The sequence below is a fragment of the Dendropsophus ebraccatus genome, chromosome 8, assembly GCF_027789765.1.
Source record: "Dendropsophus ebraccatus isolate aDenEbr1 chromosome 8, aDenEbr1.pat, whole genome shotgun sequence".
Taxonomy (NCBI): Eukaryota; Metazoa; Chordata; class Amphibia; order Anura; family Hylidae; genus Dendropsophus; species Dendropsophus ebraccatus.
Genome location: NC_091461.1, coordinates 97880697 through 97904699, shown reverse-complemented (window position 1 = coordinate 97904699; position 24003 = coordinate 97880697). Strand labels below are relative to the sequence as shown.

The 24003-nt window shown below is 44.8% G+C and overlaps 1 protein-coding gene across 2 annotated transcripts in view; it reads left to right on the top strand.

Moving 5' to 3' along the window:
• XPR1 (xenotropic and polytropic retrovirus receptor 1) overlaps positions 1-24003 on the top strand; it is a 96209-nt gene that overhangs the window by 69361 nt on the left and 2845 nt on the right. Inside the window, exons 3-14 of one of the 2 annotated variants that reach the window (XM_069981156.1) lie at positions 4464-4565; positions 4721-4944; positions 6628-6777; positions 9981-10064; positions 11039-11120; positions 11202-11389; positions 12747-12926; positions 13287-13449; positions 13778-13972; positions 21236-21402; positions 21485-21624; positions 23394-23615. In XM_069981156.1, the coding sequence (XP_069837257.1) occupies positions 4464-4565; positions 4721-4944; positions 6628-6777; positions 9981-10064; positions 11039-11120; positions 11202-11389; positions 12747-12926; positions 13287-13449; positions 13778-13972; positions 21236-21402; positions 21485-21624; positions 23394-23615 (1897 nt within the window). Of the gene's footprint in view, positions 1-4463; positions 4566-4720; positions 4945-6627; positions 6778-9980; positions 10065-11038; positions 11390-12746; positions 12927-13286; positions 13450-13777; positions 13973-21235; positions 21403-21484; positions 21625-23393; positions 23616-24003 lie in introns of both variants that reach the window. The other variant, XM_069981155.1, reaches the window with a different exon arrangement.

The window sequence follows — 24003 nt, the reverse complement described above, 5'->3', positions numbered from 1 at the left end:
CCTTTAGGTATAGTTGGGGTTCGTGGCATAATGAATGTGTCTATAATAATGTGTGGATAAAGTAATGCTGATGGCATCCTACTGTATTATAGCAGCAAACGGCTTATTCTATTCCTATCATAGTAAGCAATGGAGATATCCTCCAGAGGGTAGAAACCTGCCTCTCTAGTGCCACCTATAGGCCCCTGTGTGATGTATATCTATATCCATAGAGCGATACCATCCCAAGCCAAAGGTAGTTCTCTGGATGATTTCCATTTGCCCATGTTTCTTCTTTTTACACGGGAGTCTTAGTTAGCATTCATCATTGCTGTAATTCTCTGCCATGTCTTTCTATGTATCTCTGGTAGACGCTGCACAGCACATCGTGAAAAGAAAAAAACAACCCCTAAAGGTGTAAACTGGGGAGGGGGGTGGGGGGATAAAAATTTTAGGTGATTTGCACATGTGCCGTATACACTGCAGGATTCATGCAAGGAGAATGAGATTTGTTAGTTTTATTATTCACTTTATTTGCCCTTTCTCCAGTTATCACCCATACCATAGACAGCCATGTGATGACAGCAGTATATAGAGTATAGGCCCCATTACATGAAACGATTACCGGCCTTAGGGTCCTATTACACTGAGCGATTTTTAACGATAAATGATGGCAAACGAGATCATTTATCGTTAACCTGAAATCGTTCACCATATTACACAGAACGATAATGGTCAGTTACGATCGTTACTTTGATCGTTATTGCGATCGTTACTATGATCGTTTATTCCTTCTGATCCCAGAAAAACTGAACAATGTGCAATTACACTGAACGATTAGTGAAAAAACACGGAACTTGAGCGAACAAACGTGGAATTACAGCGAACGATTAACGAGAATTTTAGGTTCAGATCTAAATAAACGATCGACATATGAACGATTTTTCGATCGTTGCCTGCAATTACACAGAAGGATTATCGTTTAAATTCGAACGATTTAACGATTTTTCGCACAATAATCGTCCCATGTAATAGGGCCCTTGGCCACTTACCGGCTGTTCAGGCTGATAATAGTTTCCTGTAATAAGACCTGGTAATGGTGCGTTTACACAGGCAGATTTATCTGACAGATTTTTGAAGCCAAAGCCAGGAACGGACCATAAACAGGGAACGGGTCATAAAGGAAAGCCTGAGATTTCGCCTCTTTTCAAATCCATTCCTGGCTTTGGCTTCCAAAATCTGTCAGATAAATCTGCCTGTGTAAATGCATCATAAAAGGCCACAATCAGCAGATATGCACAATTCACAGGAGGGGGAAGCGAGCCCTGAGGTGACAGGTCGGCGCTTACTTCCCCCAGATTATTGTGCTGTGTAATACGACCTCAAGAGTTCATTGTTTGTTAGGACTGAATTCTGTACTAGCCTATTGTATTGTAAGATTTCTAAACCACACAACTTTCTTTAAAAGGGTTATCGTGGCTTTGGAAATCATGGACTTTCCTTTCAGACACTGTAACTCTCCTGTCCTCAGTTTGGGTGTGGGGGGTTTTGCAGCTCATTTCTATTAAAGTGAATGGAGATGGTTTGTAATACCACATACAACCTGAGGACAGGGATGGCGCTGTTCTAGCAAGAAAGTAGCTGTGTTTTTCTAATTCTGGATAACCCCTTTAACCTTGGGTATGGAGCTTGCATCTGTGGGTATAAGGTTGTATAGAGCCTGGCATGTACCATGACCCTCTGTGGGTATAAGGTTGTATAGAGCTTGAAATATACCCTGACGCTCTGTGGGTATAAGGTTGTATAGAGCCTGGCATGTATCCTGACACTCTATAGGTATAAGATTGTATAGAGCCTGGCATGTATCCTGACACTCTATAGGTATAAGATTGTATAGAGCCTGGCATGTACCCTGACGCTCTCTGGGTATAAGGTTGTATAGAGCCTGGCATGTACCCTGATGCTCTATGGGTGTAAGGTTGTATAGAGCCTGGCATGTACCCTGATGCTCTATGGGTGTAAGGTTGTATAGAGCCTGGCATGTACCCTGATGCTCTATGGGTGTAAGGTTGTATAGAGCCTGGCATGTACCCTGACGCTCTGTGGGTATAAGGTTGTATAGAGCCTGGCATGTACCCTGACGCTCTGTGGGTATAAGGTTGTATAGTGCCTGGCATGTAGCCTGATGCTCTATGGGTATACGGTTCTGTAGAGCCAAGCTTATATCCTGACGCTCTGTGGGTATAAGGTTGTATAGTGCCTGGCATGTAGCCTGACGCTCTGTGGGTATAAGGTTGTATAGAGCCTGGCATGTACCCTGATGCTCTATGGGTGTAAGGTTGTATAGAGCCTGGCATGTACCCTGACGCTCTGTGGGTATAAGGTTGTATAGAGCCTGGCATGTACCCTGACGCTCTGTGGGTATAAGGTTGTATAGTGCCTGGCATGTAGCCTGATGCTCTATGGGTATACGGTTCTGTAGAGCCAAGCTTATATCCTGACGCTCTGTGGGTATAAGGTTGTATAGAGCCTGGCATGTAGCCTGACGCTCTATGGGTATAAGGTTGTATAGAGCCTGGCATGTACCCTGACACTCTATGGGTATAAGGTTGTATAGAGCTGAGCTTGTATCCTGACTCTTATTCTTCTGTACTTATTGCCGTTCACCCTGTTACTTATTTGTACCCATATTTTTTCCTGCCTCCTCCCCTATTGTTATGCTGCACGTGTCTGGATTCAAGGCCAGCCGTCCTTAATGTATCTCCAAGACTTGATTATGTGGCCTTGGGTGCTGCTAGGAAACCTGCTGGGAGCTGTAGTGATGGTGGGGGAGATGGAACAATTGCCACAGATGTGCCTTTAGCTTTGGCTTTTTTTATGTCCTGGTCTATGTAATGGGGGTTGTGGTCCCTGATGAGAGAACTGTGATTTGTGATTATCCTCCAGCAATAGGCCTGAAGGACGTGGTTACTGTGATCATAAGCACATTGCATGTGAGAATCGCACTTATCGCCTAATGTGGCAGACGGCAGCCATGTGCGGTGGGCTGTGTACCATATAGCTGTGCATTGAAGTGAAGTGAAGATTGGAGAAGTATGTGTTTATTTACTTATTAATATATATATAACTCAGGGAGAACAGCGAAAAAATAAAATTGAGTACTCATTGATGAGTCTCCAAATCAATGAAATGCAGACAATTGGTTCCACACCCTAAAAATAATGATTTTTTTTTATTCTGAATAACATGTAAAACAAATTAAACAAATATTTAAAATAAGCTGAATGTGTCATATTATAAGTTACTGTACAGTATAGCAATGAACATGTGGTGTATAATGTATAGTAAGTGCATAAACCTGGAAAAACAGCAGATTTGTAGATACAGGATGGAACTGCAGATCCCCATAATGCAGTAGTGTAGTACAACAGGCTAGAATAGAGAAACAGGGCTGCTGTCAGAGGTCTCTGTGGTCACATGACCACAATAGAGGGTGTGTGTGCTCAGCATGGACCAATCAGGAAGTGAGAATCACAGAGCTGTGCAGGACGACAGTGACAGAAACTCCTCTATACAGCAGTGTGAATGGCTGAGTGTAAGCGCAGGCACATTATAGCAGGAATGGAGAGAATGGGAACCACAAGGACTGACCGAGACTGTAGGGAGCATGAAGGAATGAGCAGAGCAGATGTGGGCACAGTATAGCAGCACTCTCTGTCTGGGGAGAGAGGGGTTACAGCTATGAAGAGATTACCTCCACAGTCCTGTCCCCTGATGCAAGCCCCAGCCTGAAGTTGATCTGCTATGATATGGAAGGTAAAGGAGACTTCCTGGGTCAGACCATGCCCCTCCCTTACTCTCCCTCCCACCCAGTACAGGGAGATCTTAAACCAAAGCAATGCTCTTAATCCAAGATAAAATTTTGAAAAAATGCGAGCTCTTCTTGCAAAATGCTTTTAATCCAAGGTACCTGTGTGTGTGTGTGTGTGTATGTGTGTATGTATATATATATATATATATATATATATATATATATATATATATATATATATATATAAATAGTTGTCGACTATTACACCTTCCATATAGATTTCAGACTCCTGATTTTCAGGTCTGCCTGCTTATATATTGATGTATTCTCTACATTCACATCCCTCTGTATAACTGGGCAGATTTGCATAAGCTTTGTCTTGTAATAGACTGTACACCCTTCATGTGCTGGACCCTGCAGTGAACAGCTGATCCTAATTTATGGACACGTCAGGGCTACCGGAGGGAGATCCTCCGCTTGTGGCTTCCTGCTCGTAGGGGTGACAGCCACAAGCAGATTAAAAGGAGTGTGGTGACCTAGTCCCTTTAAATGCCTTAAAGCTTTCATAGAGATGTTATAGGTTGTGTTTGAAGTGCTTTTTCTGCCCAAAGTCTATTCCAGCTGTGGTGAGTGAGACCTGACGGCCGTGTCCGTCTCCCTTTTTGTCTTGCAGTGACAGATGAAGATAATGTAAAACGTTACTTTGCCAAGTTTGAAGAGAAATTCTTCCAGACATGTGAGAAGGAACTTGCCAAAATCAACACCTTTTATTCAGGTAACTGGATAGAAGCAGCATGTGGCTCTGACTGTGGAACATATGGACCACATGGACCTTCCTATTAAAAGATTTATTATTGCCTGACACAACAAATCCAGATATTAACCCTTTTGTGAATGACGTGGTCAATTACCTTATATTTTTGCTTACAGAAAAGTTGGCGGAAGCCCAGCGACGCTCAGCTACCTTACAAAATGAACTGCAGTCTTCACTGGACGCACAAAGGGAAAGCAGCCGGGTACCAGCCCTCAGGCAGCGCAGGAAGGCCGTCTTCACCCTCTCACATGAGGAGAGAGTCCAGCACAGAAACATTAGGGACCTGAAACTGGCTTTCAGCGAGTTCTATCTCAGCCTAATCCTACTGCAGAATTACCAGGTACAACATGGCTGCCAAGTCTTATTTCATGTTGTTATTGAGGTTATCCAGAATTAGCTTAAGGCCGCATTCACACGTTCTGTTTGGATGCTGCCTGGGGGTGGAGGTTTGGGGGGTGGGGTACTCCGTTACAGGCATTCCACATCCGTGTTAGAGGCATTCCATGGAATGTGTGAATGCGGCCTACCTGCTCTCCTCCAGAACAGCACCATACCTGTCCTCAGGTTGTATGTGGTATGGCAACAGGACTCTATTCACAATATATATATATATATATATATATATATATATATATATATATATATATATACACATATACATCTCTCTTGTGACACATCTACATACCCAGTATAACATACATTCCCCAGGCTGTATGCCATGTCAGTTAGCTTTAAATTGGCATCTTAAAGGGGGTTATCCAGCGCTACAAAAACATGGCCACTTTTCCCCTACTGTTGTCTCCAGTTTGGGTGGGTTTTGAAACTCCGTTCCATTGAAGTAAATGGAGCTTAATTGCAAGTTGTGAAAACTCTTGGTTCTGGTAATTTATGCCGTTGGTTTGCTGGTAGGGTTGGCATGGAAGACACCACCTCAGGCTCATCCTAAGCTGCAAGTCTTTGCATGTTACTGTAATAAGAAATAAATAGTTGCTATAGAGCACCCATAACCACAAGCTACACAATGTTTATATAGGAATAGAAAGAATATTAACACTTACTATAGGTAGAGTGGGGGCCTGTGTTTAATCTCAATGTTACGCAGACTTCAGACATGCGTGCTGGTATTTTAATTTAGCTCTTTTAGTTATAATGGAGTTCATCATAGGTTATGATACCAAGCCTATTACGCAGCTCAATTATGTTGTAGCAAGGGCTGCAAGGACATTTTTACTGATATGTAGAAAATAAAGTAATCCTCACCTGTCCACGCTCCCCAGTGTCCACCTAGCTGTTTACGGCTTACCACGGCCGCTGCTGGCACGTCTCTGGAGTGATAGGCCACTCAGCCAATCACTGACAGCAACAGGACAGTGCCACGGCCAGTGATTGGCTGCATGGCCTGTCACTACAGAGATGGCCTCAGAAGCTTCAGCTGCAGGGAGAAGCCAGGAGGACACCAAGGAGCGTAGAATGGTAAGTATTACTTATCTTCTATATACTTTTTCATCAGCCGCCAACTACACACCTCCTATTACAGAGGGCAATGCAGGGTCGAAGACCGATGACTTTAAACCTGCTGGAAGACAACAATTAGCCAATAGGCTCCTCAGCTGATCCTTTTCTTTATTACACGGGGCGATATCTACCCAAATCAGCCTGATAGGGCAGATAATCGCCCTGTGTAATAGGACCCTTAGGCCAAATTCACACGCATTTGCGGACAGAACACAAAGGAATGTTATTCAATGGCTCTTTTCACATGTCTGTACGTGTATACGGGGCCGCGATCTGTGCCGCAAAAAAACGAACATGTTGTAATGTAGACCGTTTTCTTGGGGCACGGATCGCTGGGGTAATGGAATGTGAACGTAGTTCTCCGTGAAGCACGGAGCACTATGGATGCACATTCGTAGTGCGGGCCGCGGACTGCACTACGGATGTGTGAATGAGGCCTTAGGAGCAGTGCGATGAACTTGTTTTAACGTGTGTCATCCTTATTAAGTACGTTTTCCTTTGCCTCTAGAATCTCAACTTTACAGGGTTCCGCAAGATCCTAAAGAAACATGACAAGATCCTGGACACCAGCCGTGGTGCAGACTGGAGAGTGGCTCATGTGGAGGTGGCACCGTTCTACACCTGCAAGAAGATCAATCAGTTGATTTCTGAGACAGAGGTATTTCTGTAGGGTCATTCTGTTCATTGGCTACTGAAAAATCCTAATGGTTTTTTCACATATTCAGAAGTGCAATTACAGTGATAAAAACAAAGCCAAGAATGGATTTTTTCTTTATGACTTCATTTGTAATCTGTTTGAATGCTCATTGACTGATCTGACACTTAAACGGGCCGATTGTCACCTGAATGAATGTTCCTAGTAACCATTGTCAGCGATAATCGATCTGTGTCAATGGGCCTTATCTCACAACTTCCTCTCCAACCAGAGGGCTGTGACCCCCTTGTTGTTTATATCTCTGGGTACAGCACGCTTACCTCAGTGCTGATTATTTCGGTTGCTGCGAGAGCACCCCCACTGATCTGATATTGATGGCCCGTCTATAGCTTTGGCCATCCATATAGTGATCCCAGAAAATCACTTTAAGGCTATGTTCACACTACGTATATTTTCGTAAAACTACGGCTGTTGTTGCAGACTGCAACAACGGCCGTGATTAATACGAAAATATATGTGGCGTCGCTGCCTATGGAATCCCGGACGGAGTGTACAGTCATGGCCAAAAGTTTTGAGAATGATACAAATATTAATTTTTACAAAGTCCATTGCTTCAGTTTTTAAAATGGCAATTTGCATATACTCCAGAATGTTATAAAGAGTGATCAGCTTAACAGCAATTACTTGTAAAGTCAATATTTGCCTAGAAAATAAACTGAAACCCCCAAAACACATTTCAACATCATTGCAGCCCTGCCTTAAAAGGATCAGCTAACATTGTTTCAGTGATTGCTCCATTAACACAGGTGTGGGTGTTGATGAGGACAGAGCTGGAGATCAATCTGTCATGATTAAGTAAGAATGACACCACTGGACACTTTAAAAGGAGGCTGGTGTTTCTTTTCTGTTAACAATGGTTATCTCTAAAGAAACACTTGCAGTCATTATTGTACTGCACAAAAACAGGGAAGAGTATTGCAGCTAGAAAGATTGCACCTTAGTCAACAATCTATCGCATCATCAAGAACTTCAAGGAGAGAGGTTCCATTGTTGCCAAAAAGGCTCCAGGGCGCCCAAGAAAGACCAGCAAGCGCCAAGACCGTCTCTTAAGTGTTTCAGCTGCGGGATCGGGCTACCAGCAGTGCAGAGCTTGCTCAGGAATGGCAGCAGGCAGGTGTGAGTGCATCTGCACTGTGCACTGTGAGGCGGAGACTCTTGGAGCAAGGCCTGATCTCAAGGAGGGCAGCAAAGAAGCCACTTCTCTCCAGAAAAAACATCAGGGATAGACTGATATTCTGCAAAAGGTACAGGGAGTGGACTGCTGAGGACTGGGGTAAAGTCATTTTCTCTGATGAATCCCCTTTCCGATTGTTTGGGACATCTGGAAAACAGCTTATGCGAAGAAGACGAGGTGAGCGCTACCACCAGTCTTGTCTTATGCCAGCTGTAAAGCATCCTGAAACCATTCATGTGTGGGGTTGCTTCTCAGCCGAGGGAATCGGCTCTCTCACAGTCTTTCCTAAAAACACAGCCATGAATAAAGAATGGTACCAGAATGTCCTCCAAGAGCAACTTCTCCCAACCGTCCAAGAGCAGTTTGGCGATCAGCAATGCCTTTTGCAGCATGATGGAGCACCTTGCCATAAAGCAAAAGTGATATCTAAATGGCTCAGGGAACAAAACGTATAGATTTTGGGTCCATGGCCTGGAAACTCCACAGATCTTAATCCCATTGAGAACTTGTGGTCAATCATCAAGAGACGGGTGGACAAACAAAAGCCAACAAATTCTGACAAAATGCAAGCATTGATTGGGCAAGAATGAATCAGTCAGGATTTGGTCCAGAAGTTGACTGAGAGCATGCCAGGGAGAATTGCAGAGGTCCTGAAGAAGAAGGGTCAACACTGCAAATATTGAATTGCTGCATTAACTCATTCTGTCAATATAAGCTTTTGTTACTCATAATATGATTGCAATTATATTTCTGTATGTGATAAAAACATCTGACAAACACACACAAAAACCAGAGGGCAGCAGATGACATGAAAATATAATATTTGTGTCATTCTGAAAACTTTTGGCCACGACTGTATACACATAGTATACACTCCGTCCGGGATACCTAGCAGCGCCGCTAGAAACTGACATGTCAGTTTTCTGCGGCTGCTATTCAGTGAATAGTGGCCGCAGAAAACCCTGTCAGTGCACACAGTGGAGCAAGCGGCTGCAGCAGTGGAGGGTTCTGATGCGGGCGCGCACAAATGCGCCCGCATCAGAACTAAGCGACGCTAAAGATCATCAGGCTGGTGCTGCAGTACTGGCCGGGATGATCTTTTTTGAGACTGGCCAGGTCACGGAACGGCCGGTCTTTTACAAGGTCTAAACATGGTTTAACAAGAAACATTTATAGGAAGTTCCTACTTTGTTACACCCTAGTTTTTAATGTTTCTTTTAGTTGGAACCATAAGTTGTATATACTACCAATTTTCAATCCTCTATTGTTCATATCGGTGTATGGGCCTCAGGTCCTTAAAGCTCCATACTGCAGGACAGTATGTAGTCTGTGCCTTTATGTGTTGCTTCTAGGACATAATACCTCTGTGATACACTTTCCAATGAAGAAGCATGTCATTATTTCAATGTATGATCTGAATCTGACCCTCTGTATGAGATCAAAGGCATACTGAAGTGCAACAGGAACCCTGTAGGCAGCTGTTGGGGATGTCTTATGGCTCAGTAGGGCTTCATGCAGAGCAATAATTCACTCCTGTACATGTGCCATCAGAGCTTCTGAATCCATACAGAATATTGTTTTTTACTCCAGTGTTGATCCTTACATTAAAGTTAGGGAGACCTGCCACTGCCAAGGTATATGGTGACCTCCCAACTCTCCACCAACAAAGGGTCAGGTGTAGACTATTTCCTTTTGACTCTATTCTTGACCACAACGGACATTCATGCTTATAAGGAGGTCACTAGAGAGATCTACAGTAAATATAATAAAGGTAGTCAAAGCCCCTTTCACATTTAGCAGAAAAAAACTGCACAGAAATTAGGGCATGTTGCAGACTTTAGCCTTTGCAGTGCAGGACGATCTTCAGATACCACATGTATATTATGCAGGAAACCTGAGGTTCCTCACACTTTATGAGGATATTATATATGTTTGCTTTAATGTAATTTTTATTTATTTCTCTCCCTCCCAGGCCGTAGTGACCAATGAGCTAGAAGATGGGGATAGACAGAAAGCTATGAAACGTCTGCGTGTCCCACCACTAGGAGCTGCGCAAGTGAGTAGTATGTTAGTAGAGGGCTTGTTGCTTTCCAGGTCATTGTGCTAAGTATACAGTATAATTGATGAGAGAAGCATCCGGTTTAGATGCATAGCTCACTGCCTTTTACATGTCACTGCAGAAAACTGTCTCTATTGTAAGTCTATGGACCCTAGCTTATGCAGTGAGACAGATATCACAGTTGCTTACATATAAAAGAGAACCTGCCATCGCTTTCATGCTGCCCGAATGACGAGTCTTCAGGGTGGTTCCCAGTGGCTTTTCCCCACCCCACTAAATGATAGGTCTCTCTGGGTATAGGAAGAAATCTATCCAGACTGGTGGGGCGAGGCCACCAGGGACTCTATGAAAATGATGGAAGCTTCCCTTTTAAAGAATTGCAAGTTGCTAACACATAGCTGTTAAAGGGGTTGTACACCAAAAATGTTTTTCTTTCAAATCAACTGCTGCCATAAAGTGCCAGAGATTTGTAATTTACTTCTATTAAAAAATCTCAAGCCTTCCAGTACTTATCAGCTGCTGTATGCCCAGCAGGAAGTTGTATTATTTCCAGTCTGGAGAGCAGGGAAGGTTTTCTATGGGGATTTGCTGCTGCTCTAGACAGTTCCTGACATGGACAGAGGAGGCAACAGAAAGCACTGTGTCAGACAGGAAAGAAAACTCCACTTCCTGCAGGACACACAGCAGCTGACAAGTACTGGAAGACGTAAGATTTTTTTTTTAATAGAAGTGAATTACAAATCTCTGGCACTTTATGGCACCAGTTGATTTGAAAGAAAAACAAATTTGGTGAACAACCCCTTTCATGGAAAACACTTCATTTAAAGCAAAGTTTAATATGGCTAAGGCTCAATTCACACACAGCTGAGGGACAATTGTCAATTGGAGAACCCCTTTAATTTACCTTTCTTACCATGTGAAGTTTGCTAATGTTGAAGTGACCTCTGACTATAGTGTCTTCATCTCCACAGCCTGCCCCGGCCTGGACGACATTCAGAGTGGGACTGTATTGTGGTATATTTATTGTCCTGAACTGTGCAGCTGTCTATACAGGTAAGCGCCCTGCCCTTTCCTATCCTATGTATGTTATATACAGTGGCCGGTCTCTGATTGTAAGGTTGTTTTCTCTTCTAGGTTATGAGAATTATAAAATCAATGATGTGTGGCCCTTGGTGAGGATTTACAGGGGCGGCTTTCTACTTATAGAGTTCCTCTTTCTCCTTGGCATCAATACATATGGATGGAGACAAGCTGGGGTCAACCATGTGCTTATATTCGAACTTAACCCACGTAACAACCTCTCACATCAGCATCTTTTCGAGGTTAGCATTGACCCTTGCTCTTTCCTGGTATTTCTATTCCAGTCATTGCTATTAGATATTAAAATCACTTCTAGGTTCAGTAAAACAAGTTCTGCCTGTGTGTATTAGAGAGGAGATTATGCCTTATGACTAAAGTTCTGTGGAACATGTCGAGCCTTGTCATTTTTTGGCATAGTTTTCTATCTTTATACTGTCTGTTTCAGCCTTGTCTCACTTTATCTTACTGTATATAATAAACTGTACATATAATAAATCATTCTACAAGCTCCATCACTTTCTCTTTTCTTAATTCGAACGTACCACTAGTACATCGCTTTTTTGTTTTTTACATGAACAGACCAGTGTAGGGATACCGGTGCCGTGGTCCTTTTTATTTTAACTGGCGCTGGTCTGTTACTGAACACCAGCCCGGCATAAAGCACTGTGCGATCCCCCCCTCTCCTCTGTGACATGGATTTATTGATTCTGATGGAGCCGGGTCATAGAGAAATGGGGATCTTGTCACACTGGGGGCCAGCGGGACCGTCTCTGTGCTTCATGCCGCGCTGGTGTTTGGCAATGGTCCGGCACTATGTGCGCAACCGGACGGTGCCACCAGTATCCCTGTGCCGGTCTGTTCATGTACAAAAAAAAGCGATGTACCAGTGGTACATTCACTTTGATGTAAAGCAGTGGGGTAATAGAGTAGAAATCACCATTAGGAGATCTGCAGTTTGTTACATTATGTGATTTGTTTTAATATCATAAAAGACTAGTCTAGGATGCATTTTCATGCAAATATTTTCTCTTCAAGTTAGTTGAGGGGACCCAGTGTTTAGGAGCCTCATTTCTTGGCTAGAGTGGAGAGTGGTTACAAATAGAGATGATTAAACAGGGCCGAAGTTCAAGTTCGTACGAACCCAAATTATCGGCATTTGACTCCCGCTGCCTAGGTAAAAGGCTGTATCCCTGTTTTCCAGGCGGTACTCGGGCTGTCTCCACCTTCCCCACGGAACGGGAAGGCAGTGGGAGTCAAATGCCGATGGTTGTATCATCTCTAGTTACAAAGAGTATCACTCCCCCTGGAGGACCTGACCTGTCCTGCATTACACAGAACCTAATAATATCAATTGCCAGTGTGTAATGTGCAGTGGCGCTGCAGGGAAACTGAATACTTCCTAAACTTATCAGATCCTTATTGTGACTCCCAGCAAAAGGACACTGTTATTTCAGGTCATTTTCTTCCCCAAAAGGTTGCATTGTACGAGGTCATACCCAATTTTAGTAAACTTCTCAAATGTCAAAAATGATCTAAAATGAGGGCTTTACGTGTTTTTAATATTCCATAACCTAAGCCTTATCCCTATGTGTCCTTCAGATTGCAGGGTTCCTTGGGATGCTGTGGTGTATCAGCCTTTTCGCCTGTGTCTTCGGACACCATATCCTTTTGCCAATGCAGGTGAATCCACTGGCCCTGTACGGCTTCATGCTGCTCTTCCTTATTAATCCCACCAAAACCTTCTACTACAAGTCTCGCTTTTGGCTTCTTAAATTATTGGTAAGTTACCTTTCCAGACCATGAGTTTTGCTTCTCCACATACGACCACTGTCTCCACTTTCCTGATAAATTGCAGTTTACTTTGTACAGCTTTCTCTCTGCATACTATTTAGTGGATGTAAATCTGTCTCTAATGTAGTAATGTAGCCTGTTATTCATGTAAGCTTCATCTACAATGGGTACAGGATAAATTGGTTTTGAACCATATGTTGTTCATCAGACTATGGGCCATGGCTGTACTTTGTATCTGGAGCCATTTCCATTAGGATGGCAGTGGTGCCAGTTCTCTTTACACCATGGCCTGTATGTATTATCATGGCCTATCACAGTAAAAAGTATCCTTTTTTTTCCCCCCCCTAGTTCCGAGTGTTTACTGCTCCTTTCCACAAGGTGGGCTTTGCAGATTTCTGGCTTGCTGATCAACTCAATAGTCTGGCTGTGATCCTCATGGACCTGGAGTTTATGATCTGCTTTTACAGCTTTGAACTGGAATGGGACAGTCCGCAGGGACTTATCACTGGAGGTAAAGCAAAGCTGTCATTTTTTTTTAAATCTAAAATGGTGAGAAGACATTGTGATCTTACATTAAAGGGGGTTTGGGGTTGGAAGAGACTCCCTAAGCGTCATCTAAGTGTTGCTATAAATACTTCTGCAGATACTTGTCAGGTCGGTGACATCAGTGGTGGTTGTTATTCCCCAGGCTTCTAAGCCTATTACATACCCTACAGTCATGAAGATGAATGCACAACAAAATTCCTTTTAATACCTTCCCTTTGCATGTTGACTATTTAGTATTATTCAGTGGGTTTGTTAAATTTACTTATTGAATATTTTCTGCTTCTTATTTGCAGCCACCGGCAAATGCAACACATACTCGTATGGAGTTCGTGCTGTGGTTCAGTGTATCCCAGCCTGGCTGCGCTTCATCCAGTGCCTGCGACGATACAGAGACACTAAGAGAGCTTTTCCCCATCTGGTGAATGCCGGAAAGTATTCCACTACCTTCTTCATGGTGACGTTCTCTGCTCTGTACCAAACGCACAAAGGTAACTGTGATGTTCTCTTTGTAAAAGAGATGAGGACCTTGCCAAAGAGCAGCTTAGGTCTCGGCCTCCTGACCCATGCAGATATAAGTAGGCAGTGGGGGTAAGATAAAGACTGGCAGGACTATATAGAACTGACTTAAAGTGTCACTATCATTTTTATTTAATTATTATTATTTTTTTTTTTTTGCAGAAATCAATAGTACAGGTGATTTTAAGAAACGTTGTAATTGGGTTTATTATGCCATTATCTGCGTCCTAAAAGCCTTTCCCTGATTCCCCCCCCCCCCTCTCTCATTCACTGCTAATTATCAGGAAATCTTGACTCTTTTACATCAGTCGAGCCCTGTCTAACCTATGGAGAGGGGAGGAGGGAGATTAGTTGCCAGCAGAGAACAAAGGATTACACAGTGGGAGCTGTGTGAAAGCCAGTGTTCAGAGGTCAGAGGTCAGTGCTGACTTAAGAGGAGATAGCCAGTGATGTAGCTGTAAATTTCCTTTGTTGTCCTGTTTTGGTGCCTCATCTCCCTCCATCCCTCCCCTCACATTAAGACAGGGAGTAGAGCTTCATCTTTTTCATGATAAAAATGTATTTTTAGGCTAATAAACCCAATACCAACATTTCTTAAAATCACCTGTATGACAGTGGCACTTTAAAGGGATAGTGTCACTGTTTTTTTTTTTTCCTTTAAATGTAATTATAAAAAATAATTGGTTTGGTATTTTTTATTTTTCCTGTACTATCAATGTTTTAAAACACTGTAATGCTGGCCACAGGGGGCTGCCATGTTGAATAGCATCTGTGTATAGTGTCTTTGCACGACACTTACACAGATGCTGTACGGCACACACAGAGCATTGAAGTGAACGGGACTGAGTCTGTCCCGTTCACTTACAATGTGTTTCATTAGCTGTGTGCTAGGCATATTCAAAGGCATGCGTAGTACACAGCTGGGGGAGGGTGGTGGTGCCATTTTAGAGGAGCCTGCTCCTGGTAATACTTGTTGGCCCTCTGTGTATCGCTGCTGGCTCAGTCTGTATTCCCCCTGCTCTCCCCGATCTGTATACTGCTGCTTCCTCCCGCCTGTATACTGCTGCTGTCCCCATCTGTATGCCGCTTCTCCCTCCTGTCTGTATGCTGCTTCTCTCTCCCTCCTGTCTGTATGCCGCTTCTCTCTCCCTCCTGTCTGTATGCCGCTTCTCTCTCCCTCCTGTCTGTATGCCGCTTCTCTCTCCCTCCTGTCTGTATGCCGCTTCTCTCTCCCTCCTGTCTGTATGCCGCTTCTCTCTCCCTCCTGTCTGTATGCCGCTTCTCTCTCCCTCCTGTCTGTATGCCACTTCTCTCTCCCTCCTGTCTGTATGTCGCTTCTCCCTCCTGTCTGTATGCCGCTTCTCCCTCCTGTATGTATGCCGCCTCTCTCCCCCTCCTGTATGCCACTTCTCCCTCCTGTATGTATGCCGCCTCTCTCTCCCCCTCCTGTATGCCGCCTCTCTCTCCCCCTCCTGTATGCCGCCTCTCTCCCCCCCTCCTGTATGCCGCTTCTCCCTCCTGTATGTATGCCGCTTCTCTCCCTCCTGTCTGTATGCCGCTTCTCCCTCCTGTCTGTATGCCGCTTCTCCCTCCTGTCTGTATGCCGCTTCTCCCTCCTGTCTGTATGCCGCTTCTCCCTCCTGTCTGTATGTCGCTTCTCTCCCCCATCTGTATGCCTTCTCCTTCCTGTATGTATGCCGCTTCTCCCTCCTGTCTGTATGCCGCTTCTCCCTCCCTCCTGTATGCCGCTTCTCCCTCCCTCCTGTATGCCGCTTCTCCCTCCCTCCTGTATGCCGCTTCTCCCTCCCTCCTGTATGCTGCTTCTCCCCCATCTATGTGCCGCTTCTCACCCAAATGTATGCCGCTTCTCCCTCCTGTATGTATGCCGCTTCTCCCCCATCTGTATGCCGCTTCTCCCTCCTGTGTGTATGCCGCTTCTCCCCCATCTGTATGCCGCTTCTCCCTCCTGTATGTATGCCGCTTCTCCCTCCTGTATGTATGCCGCTTCTCCCTCTTGTATGTATGCCGCTTCTCCCTCCCTCTTGTATGCTGCTACTCCCTTCTGTCTGTATGCCGCTTCTCCCTCCCTCCTGTATTTTGCTTCTCCCTCCCTCTTGTATGCCGCTTCTCCCCCATCTGTATGCCGCTTCTCCCCCATCTGTATGCCGCTTCCCCCCCGTCTGTATGCCGCTTCTCCCTCCTGTCTGTATGCCGCTTCTCCCTCCTGTCTGTATGCCGCTTCTCCCTCCTGTCTGTATGCCGCTTCTCCCTCCTGTCTGTATGCCGCTTCTCCCTCCTGTCTGTATGCCGCTTCTCCCTCCTGTCTGTATGCCGCTTCTCCCTCCTGTCTGTATGCCGCTTCTCCCTCCTGTCTGTATGCCGCTTCTCCCTCCTGTCTGTATGCCGCTTCTCCCTCCTGTCTGTATGCCGCTTCTCCCTCCTGTCTGTATGCCGCTTCTCCCTCCTGTCTGTATGCCGCTTCTTTCCCCCATCTGTATGCCGCTTCTCCCTCCGTCTGTATACTGCTGCTGTCCCCTGTCTACGTGCCCCTGCGCCCCCCTGTCTACGTGCCCCTGCGCCCCCCTGTCTACGTGCCCCTGCCCCCCTTGCTATGTGTCCCTGCTCTCCCCTGTCTACGTGCCCCTGCCCCCCCCCTGCTATGTGTCCCTGCTCTCCCCTTGCTATGTGCTCCTGCTGTCCCCCACCTACAGTATGTGTCCCTGCTCTCCCCTGTCTACGTGCCCCTGCCCCCCCTTGCTATGTGTCCCTGCTCGCCCCTGCCCCCCCTGCTATGTGTCCCTGCTCTCCCCTTGCTATGTGCTCCTGCTGTCCCCCACCTATGTGTCCCTGCTCTCCCCTGTCTACGTGCCCCTGCCCCCCCTTGCTATGTGTCCCTGCTCGCCCCTGCCCCCCCCTGCTATGTGTCCCTGCTCTCCCCTTGCTATGTGCTCCTGCTGTCCCCCACCTATGTGTCCCTGCTCTCCCCTGTCTACGTGCCCCTGTCCCCCCTTGCTATGTGTCCCTGCTCGCCCCTGCCCCCCCCCTGCTATGTGTCCCTGCTCTCCCCTTGCTATGTGCTCCTGCTGTCCCCCACCTATGTGTCCCTGCTCTCCCCCATCTACGTGCCCCTGCCCCCCCCTTGCTATGTGCTCCTGCTGTCCCCCACCTATGTGTCCCTGCTCTCCCCTGTCTATGTGCCCCTGCCCACCCTTGCTATGTGTCCCTGCCCTCCCCTGTCTATGTGCCCCTGCCCCCCCTTGCTATGTGTCCCGGCTCTCCCCTTGCTATGTGCTCCTGCTGCCCCCCCACCGATGTGTCCCTGTTCTCCCCTGTCTACGTGCCCCTGCCCCCCCCCCTTGCTATGTGTCCCTGCTCTCCCCTTGCTTCGTGCTCCTGCTGTCCCCCACCCATGTGTCCCTGCTCTCCCCCGTCTACGTGCCCCTGCCCCCCCCTTGCTATGTGCTCCTGCTTTCCCCCACCTATGTGTCCCTGCTCTCCCCTGTCTATGTGCCCCTGCCCACCCTTGCTATGTGTCCCTGCCCTCCCCTGTCTATGTGCCCCTGCCCTCCCCTGTCTATGTGCCCCTGCCCCCCCCCTTGCTATGTGTCCCGGCTCTCCCCTTGCTATGTGCTCCTGCTGCCCCCCACCGATGTGTCCCTGTTCTCCCCTGTCTACGTGCCCCTGCCCCCCCCCCCCCCTTGCTATGTGTCCCTGCTCTCCCCTTGCTTCGTGCTCCTGCTGTCCCCCACCCATGTGTCCCTGCTCTCCCCTGTCTATGTGCCGCTGCTCCCTCAGTGGGAGTCTTATACAGTACAGGATACAGGGGATCTGTGTTATTACCTGAGCTCCTCCTGCAGCTGTAAATTATCAGATACCAGTGCATCAGCTGCCCGATCAGAGCACTCAGTTTGGCCCTAGTTTCCTGCCCTGTACTCAGTTATTGTGGGGTCACAGTCACATGAGCCGAGTACAGGGCAGGGAACTGAGTCAGACTGTGAGTGCTCTGATCGGGCACTGGCTGCACTGGGGATCCGACTATTTACAGCTGCAGGAGGAGCTCAGGTGAGAACACAGATCCCTTATATCCATGGTAAAGCAACTGCTGAAGGTTTGTTTGGTGTATTCCCCTATAGTTATATAATCACTGTGAAGTATATTGCATGTGTATGCTGGGAGTTATTGTCTGGTCCCAGACAGATAAAGTACCAGTACATACATGTATTATCCTCCACAGTGATTATATAACTATAGAGGAATACACCAAACCTATCAGCTCCCAGGACAGGAGTTACTGTTATTCAGAACTATTGGCAACTATTTGTTTCACTGTAATTGATACATCTGTACAGGCAGCAAATATTGTAACCAATCACTGACTGCAGCAAAGGAGTTACAGTCACTTATTACAGTCAGCAGCTCTTGTGTCACTGAGGTGGCTGCATATAGGAGAGCAAAGGGTCTCTCCTACTCCTCTCTTCTATCTATCTATCTATCTATCTATCTATCTATCTATCTATCTATCTATCTGTGTGTCTCTCTCTCTATCTCCTATTTATTATCTATCTATCTCCTATCTATCTATATCTATCTATCTCCTATTTATTATCTATCTATTTATCTATCTATCTCCTAATCTATCTCTCTCTCTATCTCTATCTCGTTCGGATAATACTCCACGGCAACTCCAATACATGTCAAACGTGATTAAAATTGATTCCATCTTGTGATACATCAAATAAATAGTGCAGCACAGCAAATACAGGATGCGACATTTCAACTGTCTCTCACAGCCTTTTTCAAGCCTGAGAGACCGTTGAAACGTTGCATCCTGTATTTGCTGTGCTGCACTATTTATTTGATGTATCACAAGATGGAATAAATTTTAATCACGTTTGACATGTATTGGAGTTGCCGTGGAGTATTATCTGAACTGTATTAGTTTGGTCCGTGATCGAGACCTATCTACTGGCACCCACACATCTTGAAAGTAGTGCTGCTTTTCGATATAGTGAAGCTATCTATCTATCTATCTATCTATCTATCTATCTATCTATCTATCTATCTATCTATCTATCATCTACCTGTGTAATGTGTGACACTGCTGACACCAGAGAGCAATAGCCTGTATTCTCCTGTATGTGTGTATATAATATATATCTCCTACCTGTGTAATGTGTGACACTGCTGATAGCAGAGAGCAATAGCCTGTACTCTCCTGTATATATATATTTACTCCTACCTGTGTAATATGTGACACTGCTGATCCCAGAGAGCAATAGCCTGTACTCTCCTGTATATATATTTACTCCTACCTGTGTAATGTGTGACACTGCTGATCCCAGAGAGCAATAGCCTTTACTCTCCTGTATGTGTATATATATATATATATATATACAGTAATACCTCGGTTTTCAAACGCTTTGGAACTCGAACTGCTTGGTATTCAAACGAAAATTTACCCAGAAGTAGTGTTTGGAATTCGAACTTTTCTCGGTTTTTCGAAAATGTTTCTAACGTTTTTGCGAGCGTTGATGGTGGGTTGTACCTGGCGAGTTAAGCAGTGGTGAGGCTTCACATACAGTACAGTGCTGTATAAGACTGCTGGAGTGCATATACAGTGCAGTAGTAGTACAGGCAGTGCACCCCCATCTCTCATACATTACAGTGCTTGGATGGGGGGGACGCTATACAGTAAAGGATGGGTGAGGAGTTGGTGACTACTGTACTATAATTGCTGGTTCTGATGAACATTTCTTATGTTTAATGTCCTGTACAGTATATAGTGCTGTTCTGTACTGTACTGTAGTGATTATACTGAGCACTTATCAGTGTAATAAATGAGTATTGTAGGTAATTATTGGTGGCTGCTGGAACCAATTAATCACATTTACATTATTTCCTATGGGAAGACACTGCTCGGTTCTCAAACTGCCTTCCGGAACCAATTAAGTTCGAGAACCGAGGTACCACTGTATATGTATATATCCCCTACCTGTGTAATGTGTGACACCAGAGAGCAATAGCCTGTACTCTCCTGTATGTATGTATGTGTGTGTGTATATATATATATATATATATATATATATATATATATATATCTCTATCTCCTCTACCCGTGTAATGTGTGACACTGAGGTGTAGTATAAAGGGCTAGGGAGACTTGTTGTAGGTGTACTTCTATGCAGACAACAACAAAATGGCGCTGCCCAGCAGTACACATATCACCTTTCCACTCTTTGTTCCCTTGTGCAGAGACTGCTTCTTTTTTCAGCACAGCCGTATTTCAGGTTACTTTTACCAGCAATTTTTCTGCTGGAGCTCCCCCTAGGGGCCATCACTGGGAAATATGAAACATTAGATAATGAATGTTTCATATTTCCTTGTAAAAAAAATAAAAACACACTTATAAATTAACAAAAAAATAACAAATTCAATTTTATAATTTTCTTTTTTTTTTTTAACTTTGTGACACATTCCCTTTAAATTGCTCATAATTTGCTATTAAAATCATTTCATTAAGAAGTTATTCCCTATCCACAGGAGAGTGGATAATTGGTGATCAGAGGTTTGACCAGGGGGATCCAAACGAATTTGGAGAACAGGGAAAAAAATTGTCCACAGAATGAATCAAGTGCTGGGCACACATGCGTGGTCCATGCTGTTCCTTCTAAGCACACGTTTGTCCCCATTTTCGCGATTGGAGGCTGTCCCTGCAGGCAGTCCCCCACAGAACAGCATGTCACCCCCTAACTACTCGAGATGGCAAATAATGATTACAATAATCTCTAAAAGTAGAGTAGAAATAATTGAATGAAGTTCTGTAGGCCTCGCTAATCAGAATTTAGTGTTATACTGCCATCTAGTGGCCAGTGCATAATGGCACATGCTGTGGATGCACCATGAGACAAAGCTCATCTAAAAGACATGCAATTACAGGGAATATTTGCAAGAAATCGTTTCATCTTGATATATGAGAAGATGATCTGTGGAGTACATGGACTTCCCTGCAAAAACTGGACAAGAAGCACAAGGAAGGAAAAATGGATATAAAGATATTTTGATAAAAACACTGCAAATTACTATAAATGATCTAATTATGGTATTTTTTTTTTAATGAATTGATTCCCCTTTAAATTTTTATTATACTATGGTGAGACGCTGATACTGGCTTTTTATTCTGAGACTATTTTATCAGAATTGCTTATACCATGACTTGTAATGCCTTGTTTCCTCAGCTCAGAATCACTCAGACGCTCAGGTTTTTTTCTACCTGTGGATCGTCAGTTACTTTATCAGCTCTTGTTACACTCTAATATGGGATCTAAAGATGGATTGGGGCCTGTTTGACCGTAATGCAGGGGAGAACACCTTCCTGCGAGAAGAGATTGTGTACCCTCAGAAGGTAAGGACTTTGTAATATCACATTGCCTTGTCCTCTGCTTTCCAGCTGATCCCTAAGTTGTAATGACTGTTCACCTTCCCAGGCTTACTACTACTGTGCGATCATTCAAGATGTTATCCTCCGTTTTGCGTGGACCATACAGGTCTCTCTTACACAGTTAAACCTTCATAACAACGCTTTAGATATTATTTCCACCGTCCTTGCTCCTCTGGAAGTCTTCCGGTAAGGACACAAAAGTCTATTTACTATGTTGGGTATCATGGCCATTTGTATTATCTTTTCATCCTTCTTTTCTTATATCCATTCAGATAGCTGTAGTTGTAAATTGCTCTAGATCTAACCAGATGAAGCATGAGGTTGTGCACTTGTCTCACCAGCTCTATATGATGAGCTTTATTATAAGTTCATGGAGCTATCTGGGTACTAACATACTATGCTGTGTGCTTTTCCTGCATATGTCTGAACACAGTTTAAAGAAATTCTGTCAGATGTGTTAGGGCCGTATTACACGGCCGGATGGCTCCTGTAAGGGAGCACCGATCTACTAGATTTGCACTTGCTTACAAGCCTGTTACATGGCTCCATAATCGTTTAGCAAGGGCTGCATGAACATTGTTAGCGATGTCCGTGCAGCCATTGCTCTTAAACTTTATACATTATCTCTCCACGGTTCCTGATGTTCTTCTGCTCGCTTCCCGGAGCCACCGCTGTAGCTTCAGATCAGGTCTCAGGACTGACTGGCTGCTCAGCCAATCACTGGCCAGGACCGCTGTGGGCAGTTCTTGAACTGGCAGGCCGTTCAGCCAGATACCTGGTCTGAAGCTACAGCGGCGGCTCCAGAAAACGAACAGAGGGCAGAACAACACTGGGGACCGTGGAGAGGTAATGTATACAGTTTCTTATTTCATTTACAGTCATCAACCGTTAGCTGCGCATCGCTATTACACGTAGAGATTTGTGGTCGGCTACTGCTGATCTTTTAGGTCAGGACCAAAAGAAATGATCAGCTGATTGTTGTCATTGATCATTGTCTCTATTACATCCGAGTAATAGGGACCTTAGAGGACAGCATATTACCTCGATTGGTGTGACTAGCTATTGCACCAACAGATTGTGTCATTTGCATATTAGGTGAGAGGAAAGATTACAGTGGAGCCATATTAATGAATGCTTTTTATTCATGAGCCCAGCAGTTAACCTGCATACATACATATATATATATTAATTAATATATAAATTTTTTTTTACATTTTTAAAAATTTTTTAAAGGCAACTTTGGGAGGATGGGGAAAATGCTGGATCCTTTGCTGATTGCATCTTTTTCACTGCCGCAAAATTAATTGCTATCAGCTGTACATGTTGCTGTGTAAACAGGAGATGTGCGGATGATATCTAAGGGATACTGACAGGGAGTTGTATACATATATCCATGCTGTCAGTTTTCAGGTAACACAAGCAGTGCACACTTACCCGCTGCCGTGTGGATCTGGCATCCTGATCTCCGGCCACTGCTGTATCTTCTGGCCACCTCCTCCAGAGTGATTGACAGACAGAGGAAGCAGGGCAGCCTGAGGATACAGTGGCAGTCTTAGAGTAGGATGCCGGATCACACAGCAGCAGAGAACTTATGTATGCAGTGCTTGTGTGATCTGGAAACTGACAGCATGAATATATACAGATCTGTTCTGTCAGTTTCTATGACTGCATAAACGATTGTCCGCACAGGCTGGCAGCTCGATTAATTGTACTGTATAAAGGCATTTTAAACGAGTGCTGATGTTGCTTGTCGGCGCTTGTTTGCAGTCGCCCGTAGCCGAGAAATCTTTGCGTGTGAAAGGACCTTAAGTGGTGAAATGTTTGGGATCTGAGTTAGCTAGGATCTCATGGTCCATAGCCAGTAACTCATGCTCCCTGCATGTTTAGACATTAGACACTCTGACAAAGCATCTGCTTACTACATAAAGTCTTACCTACCTTTCTCTGACTCCTAGCCGCTTTGTGTGGAACTTCTTTCGACTGGAGAATGAACATCTGAATAACTGTGGTGAATTCCGAGCCGTACGTGATATTTCTGTGGCCCCTATGAATGCTGACGACCAAACTTTGCTAGAGCAGATGATGGATCAAGAGGATGGTGTCAAAAACAGAGTCAAGAGCAAGACATGGAAACGGAGCCAGAGCATATCCTTGCGTAGACCTCGGCTTTCCTCCCAGTGAGTGAAATACACATTACAGCTACATTATACCCAGACAGTTTTATACATGATAGGATCTGAAGGAATGTTGGGATCAGAAGGAATAAACGATCAGAGTAACAATCGCAATAACGATTGTAGTAACGATCGTAACTAACGACTATTGTTCTGTGTAACATAGTTAAAGATTTTAGGTTAACGATAAACAATCTTGCAATCGTTTATCGTTAGTCGTTAAAAATCGCTCCGTGTAATAGGACCCTAAAGGCCCTATTCCACGGGCCGTCTGAGAGGAGCAAACGAGGGCTATTAGCACTCATTTGCTCCTTGTTCTCCGCTTGCTGTGGAATAGGGCCTTTAGACACCCACAAGTTGGGTGGGTGAAGCCATGTGATAACATCTTTTT